Below are 7,124 nucleotides of genomic sequence, written 5' to 3' on the forward strand. Positions count from 1 at the left end.
ATGAACCTAAATAGGTTTGAATGGGGTTTCTAGGTGTAAGTATGTAGGACTAGGCAGGTAGCAAGTAGATCAGTGACTTAGCACACTGGCTGCATGATCTGGAGATAGTGGGTTCAAACCCCACTCAAATCTTGACTTGCCAAAATCTGCCATTGACCCCAATTCTGAATTTCTCAAATTTAAAAGCACTATAGTTCTAAAACTATGAAACATTTCAAAGATTCCTTTTCAGGCAAACATGTCCACCGTAAGATGAACCTAAGTAGGCTTGAATGGGGTTTCTAGGTGTAAGTATGTAGGACTAGTAGCATGCCAAAGTTGAGAATGCATTGGGCGTTAAAGTTAAATAACTCAGAAACTACAAAACATTTCAAAGTGAAAAGTTCCAGCATGTGTCTCCACAGTAAGCTGAATTATAAAAAGTGTGAATGGAGTTTCAAGGGGAAAGTGATTTTGACGTGCCACTATCTGCCATTCTCACATTTAAAGCACTATATTTCTAAAACTATGAAACATTTCAAAGGAAAAGCGAAAGGCTATCCATGGTGTCGGAGGGCATACTATATATAGTATGTCGTTTTTCACGATTTCGGAGGATTTAAAAAAAAAAAGGTGAAAATCCTTTCATTTATACTGGTGAAGGTCATTTACTAGTCTTATGAAGGTCATTTATACTGGTCAAAGACATTTATACTGGTCAAGGTCGGTCAAGGTCATCTATACTGGTCAAGGTAATTTATAGTGGTCTTATGAAGGTTATTTATACAAGGCAAGGTCATTGATATTGGTCAAGGTCATTGAGCGATGCGCTATAGTGCGCGAGTCTTCATCATTGAAAAAAAGGTGAAAATCCCGGAATACGAAAGGCTATAGTCCAAGGTCTCGGAGGGCTTTAAATAAATACTTTCTGAAGTCTATGAGGAAAATGAACGGGGATTTATTTTCCGGGTCTCTCGAGGGGGCAACCCAACAGAGTTGCACCACACAGGTGTGATTTTCATGATTTTGGAGGATTAAAAAACTGCATGACGTTTTTCATGATTTTGCAGGATTTGAGAACAAGATGAAAATAATGGACCTGTAAATTACAACAAAACAAACTAAGGCCCTGGTGTGGTACTCCTGGTTTTCCAGAACGGGGTTCAAGTCCCTGCAGTGCTCTGCTCAATTTGTTGTATTTACATGGTTTATTTAAATGTTCTGCTCATTGTTCATCCTTTTCATAGATGATAACCCTCATGTTCTCTACTGTGTTTGTACTCCCTACAGTTAGGTTACCAAGTCTATTTATTACATATGATATTCTGTTCACTAGACCCAGAACAAAGTATGAGAACGTCTCTTATTTTTGTTTGAGAAAGTTCTCACACGTATATTTCTTCTGCAAAAATTGGTGATGAAGTGATGTTTTATGAGCAACACAACACTGACTCATCAAAGTTGGTTTGGGAACTTTATACATTGTGAGATACTTGAATGTGTTCTTATATTATCACTTTACCCAAATACAGCTCAATGTGTTCTTATCTTATCACCACTTTACCCAAATACAGCTATAGTCCATGGTCTGGGAGGGCATACTATTGCATGTCGTTTTTCACGATTTCGGAGGATTTGAAAAAAAGGCGAAAATCACGGAAAAGCAAAAGGCTATATCTAGTCCATGGTCTCGGAGGGCATACTATAGTCTTATGAAGGTCATCTATACTGGTCAAGGTCATTTATACTGTTCAAGGTCATTTATACTGTTCAAGGTAATTGTCCGGATTTCGGGAGATTAGCCGAGTATCCGACAGACTCTAGCAGCAGGCGGGATTTACTAAAGAATTAACACGCATAGGCTAAACTAAATGTTCCAATAATCGCTTCTCTTACAAACTCAACATGCTTTTTATAAGGTTTATTAGCTCATTACAACATAAACACAAACAACATACACACTGGTTTGTTTCTCCCTCCCCATGACACAGGTGGATACAGTGCTCCGGATCTTCGCCTAATAGCCTGTTCCTCTCCTATCTGTCTTTGAGGAGTTTAGCCCCTGTTGATCTTGTTACTATTTAGCTCAACACTACCAACTTAAGTTCACCTATGGTAGTCTACAACCCATGTAGCTATGGTTAGCTATGGTTTTAAATCTGATTGGGGGACAAACAAGAGGCACAGATACATACATTGTTATAATCTAAACATCACACAACACAACACATGATATTAATTAAACACATTTCTATATGCTCACCACTGGCCTCCCGCCGTCCTGCTTCCCTGATGGTCTCCTTTCAAATCTAACTCCGGCCCTGCTTGCTTTCCCCCACATACAGCATGCCCTGGATGGGCCACTCCTCCCCGGCCAATCAAAAGCCCAGTGGCCCCTTCTCCGCCTGTCAGTTAACTTGCATCACACTCCTTGTGCTGCAAGCCTGGCCCCCTCTCTGACCAGCTTAACCGGTAGACTCTTAGATATTATTATGAAGGTGTTTGGTAACCCAATATCTAAGTATTGACTCTAGAACACATATTGATCACCTATGACAGGATTAAAGTGGTACTTGTTTACACATTGTTCCCCTGCCATTATATGTGCCCATTCAGTGAGTCATCACCCCCACCTCTGTGAGGTGTCTGGTAGACCCCTCTACACTCCAGGAAGGTGGCTTATCACCAAAACCCCCCTTTATGGCCTTACTGGAATGTAGAAGACCCACCACTTCAGAGAGTTAGCTCTCCTCTCCCTCTGAGCACATGGTAACACCCAATATCTCTCGTCCATCCATAATTGGACAATACAGTAATTGAGTGGCGCACCTATAGTGCGCGATTCTTCATTGTTGAGGATTTGGCATCTCGGAGGGCATGTCCTTTTTCCCGATTTCGGAGGATTCAAAAAAAATATGAATATCACAAAAGCGAAAGGCACTCCGAGACCATGGGCTATATATAGTCCATTGTCTCGAGTGATTTTCCTCTTTTTTTCAAATCCTCAAAAATGATGAAAAACGGCATGCTATAGTATGCCGTCTGAGATGGGCTACAGCCCATGGTCAAAAATGATGTAAATGAGGATTTGAGAAAAAGACGAACATCACTCCGAGACCATGGGCTATAGTCCATTGTCTCGAGTGATTTCCGTCTTTTTTTCAAATCCTCAAAAATTATGAAAAACGGCATGCTATAGTATGCCGTCTGAGATGGGCTACAGCCCATGGTCAAAAATGATGAAAAACGAGGATTTGAAAATAAGACGAAAATCACTCCGAGACCATGGGCTATAGTCCATTGTCTCGAGTGATTTCCGTCTTTTTTTCAAATCCTCAAAAATGATGAAAAACGGCATGCTATAGTATGCCGTGTGAGATGGGCTACAGCCCATGGTCAAAAATGATGTAAATGAGGATTTGAGAAAAAGACGAAAATCACTCCGAGACCATGGGCTATAGTCCATTGTCTCGAGTGATTTCCGTCTTTTTTTCCAAATCCTCAAAAATGATGAAAAACGGCATGCTATAGTATGCCGTCTGAGATGGGCTACAGCCCCTGGTCAAAAATGATGTAAATGAGGATTTGAGAAAAAGACGAAAATCACTCCGAGACCATGGGCTATAGTCCATTGTCTCGAGTGATTTCCGTCTTTTTTTCAAATCCTCAAAAATGATGAAAAACGGCATGCTATAGTATGCCGTCTGAGATGGGCTACAGCCCATGGTCAAAAATGATGTAAATGAGGATTTGAGAAAAAGACGAACATCACTCCGAGACCATGGGCTATAGTCCATTGTCTCGAGTGATTTCCGTCTTTTTTTCAAATCCTCAAAAATGATGAAAAACGGCATGCTATAGTATGCCGTCTGAGATGGGCTACAGGCCATGGTCAAAAATGATGAAAAACGAGGATTTGAAAATAAGACGAAAATCACTCCGAGACCATGGGCTATAGTCCATTGTCTCGAGTGATTTCCGTCTTTTTTTCAAATCCTCAAAAATGATGAAAAACGGCATGCTATAGTATGCCGTCTGAGATGGGCTACAGCCCATGGTCAAAAATGATGTAAATGAGGATTTGATAAAAGACGAACATCACTCCGAGACCATGGGCTATAGTCCATTGTCTCGAGTGATTTCCGTCTTTTTTTCAAATCCTCAAAAATGATGAAAAACGGCATGCTATAGTATGCCGTCTGAGATGGGCTACAGCCCATGGTCAAAAATGATGAAAAACGAGGATTTGAAAATAAGACGAAAATCACTCCGAGACCATGGGCTATAGTCCATTGTCTCGAGTGATTTCCGTCTTTTTTTCAAATCCTCAAAAATGATGAAAAACGGCATGCTATAGTATGCCTTCTGAGATGGGCTACAGCCCATGGTCAAAAATGATGTAAATGAGGATTTGAGAAAAAGACGAACATCACTCTGAGACCATGGGCTATAGTCCATTGTCTCGAGTGATTTCCGTCTTTTTTTCAAATCCTCAAAAATGATGAAAAACGGCATGCTATAGTATGCCGTCTGAGATGGGCTACAGCCCATGGTCAAAAATGATGAAAAACGAGGATTTGAAAATAAGACGAAAATCACTCCGAGACCATGGGCTATAGTCCATTGTCTCGAGTGATTTCCGTCTTTTTTTCAAATCCTCAAAAATGATGAAAAACGGCATGCTATAGTATGCCTTCTGAGATGGGCTACAGCCCATGGTCAAAAATGATGTAAATGAGGATTTGAGAAAAAGACGAAAATCACTCCGAGACCATGGGCTATAGTCCATTGTCTCGAGTGATTTCCGTCTTTTTTTCAAATCCTCAAAAATGATGAAAAACGGCATGCTAAAGTATGCCGTCTGAGATGGGCTACAGCCCATGGTCAAAAATGATGTAAATGAGGATTTGAGAAAAAGACAAAAATCACTCCGAGACCATGGGCTATAGTCCATTGTCTCGAGTGATTTCCGTCTTTTTTTCAAATCCTCAAAAATGATGAAAAACGGCATGCTAAAGTATGCCGTCTGAGATGGGCTACAGCCCATGGTCAAAAATGATGTAAATGAGGATTTGAGAAAAAGACAAAAATCACTCCGAGACCATGGGCTATAGTCCATTGTCTCGAGTGATTTCCGTCTTTTTTTCAAATCCTCAAAAATTATGAAAAACGGCATGCTATAGTATGCCGTCTGAGATGGGCTACAGCCCATGGTCAAAAATTATGTAAATGAGGATTTGAGAAAAAGACGAAAATCACTCCGAGACCATGGGCTATAGTCCATTGTCTCGAGTGATTTCCGTCTTTTTTTCAAATCCTCAAAAATGATGAAAAACGGCATGCTATCGTATGCCGTCTGAGATGGGCTACAGCCCATGGTCAAAAATGATGTAAATGAGGATTTGAGAAAAAGACGAAAATCACTCCGAGACCATGGGCTATAGTCCATTGTCTCGAGTGATTTCCGTCTTTTTTTTTCAAATCCTCAAAAATGATGAAAAACGGCATGCTATAGTATGCCGTCTGAGATGGGCTACAGCCCCTGGTCAAAAATGATGTAAATGAGGATTTGAGAAAAAGACGAAAATCACTCCGAGACCATGGGCTATAGTCCATTGTCTCGAGTGATTTCCGTCTTTTTTTCAAATCCTCAAAAATGATGAAAAACGGCATGCTATAGTATGCCGTCTGAGATTAGCTACAGCCCATGGTCAAAAATGATGTAAATGAGGATTTGAGAAAAAGACGAAAATCACTCCGAGACCATGGGCTATAGTCCATTGTCTCGAGTGATTTCCGTCTTTTTTTCAAATCCTCAAAAATGATGAAAAACGGCATGCTATAGTATGCCGTCTGAGATGGGCTACAGCCCATGGTCAAAAATGATGTAAATGAGGATTTGAGAAAAAGACGAACATCACTCCAAGACCATGGGCTATAGTCCATTGTCTCGAGTGATTTCCGTCTTTTTTTCAAATCCTCAAAAATTATGAAAAACGGCATGCTATAGTATGCCGTCTGAGATGGGCTACAGCCCATGGTCAAAAATGATGAAAAACGAGGATTTGAAAATAAGACGAAAATCACTCCGAGACCATGGGCTATAGTCCATTGTCTCGAGTGATTTCCGTCTTTTTTTCAAATCCTCAAAAATGATGAAAAACGGCATGCTATAGTATGCCGTGTGAGATGGGCTACAGCCCATGGTCAAAAATGATGTAAATGAGGATTTGAGAAAAAGACGAAAATCACTCCGAGACCATGGGCTATAGTCCATTGTCTCGAGTGATTTCCGTCTTTTTTTCCAAATCCTCAAAAATGATGAAAAACGGCATGCTATAGTATGCCGTCTGAGATGGGCTACAGCCCCTGGTCAAAAATGATGTAAATGAGGATTTGAGAAAAAGACGAAAATCACTCCGAGACCATGGGCTATAGTCCATTGTCTCGAGTGATTTCCGTCTTTTTTTCAAATCCTCAAAAATGATGAAAAACGGCATGCTATAGTATGCCGTCTGAGATGGGCTACAGCCCATGGTCAAAAATGATGTAAATGAGGATTTGAGAAAAAGACGAACATCACTCCGAGACCATGGGCTATAGTCCATTGTCTCGAGTGATTTCCGTCTTTTTTTCAAATCCTCAAAAATGATGAAAAACGGCATGCTATAGTATGCCGTCTGAGATGGGCTACAGGCCATGGTCAAAAATGATGAAAAACGAGGATTTGAAAATAAGACGAAAATCACTCCGAGACCATGGGCTATAGTCCATTGTCTCGAGTGATTTCCGTCTTTTTTTCAAATCCTCAAAAATGATGAAAAACGGCATGCTATAGTATGCCGTCTGAGATGGGCTACAGCCCATGGTCAAAAATGATGTAAATGAGGATTTGATAAAAGACGAACATCACTCCGAGACCATGGGCTATAGTCCATTGTCTCGAGTGATTTCCGTCTTTTTTTCAAATCCTCAAAAATGATGAAAAACGGCATGCTATAGTATGCCGTCTGAGATGGGCTACAGCCCATGGTCAAAAATGATGAAAAACGAGGATTTGAAAATAAGACGAAAATCACTCCGAGACCATGGGCTATAGTCCATTGTCTCGAGTGATTTCCGTCTTTTTTTCAAATCCTCAAAAA

At 40.5% G+C, this 7,124-nt stretch overlaps 1 protein-coding gene across 1 annotated transcript in view; it reads left to right on the plus strand.

Moving 5' to 3' along the window:
- The window catches only part of LOC306940326 (uncharacterized protein), a gene marked incomplete at its 3' end in the record, with an annotated part of 45,434 nt that extends 43,434 nt beyond the window's left edge, over window positions 1–2,000 (plus strand). Inside the window, exon 4 of the mRNA XM_079525345.1 lies at window positions 1,971–2,000. Coding sequence (XP_079381471.1) covers window positions 1,971–2,000 — 30 coding nt within the window. The remainder of the gene's footprint in view (window positions 1–1,970) is intronic.
- Between the last annotated feature and the right edge of the window lie 5,124 nt (window positions 2,001–7,124).

Source organism: Electrona antarctica (assembly GCF_951216825.1).
Source record: "Electrona antarctica genome assembly, chromosome: 16".
NCBI lineage: Eukaryota > Metazoa > Chordata > Actinopteri > Myctophiformes > Myctophidae > Electrona > Electrona antarctica.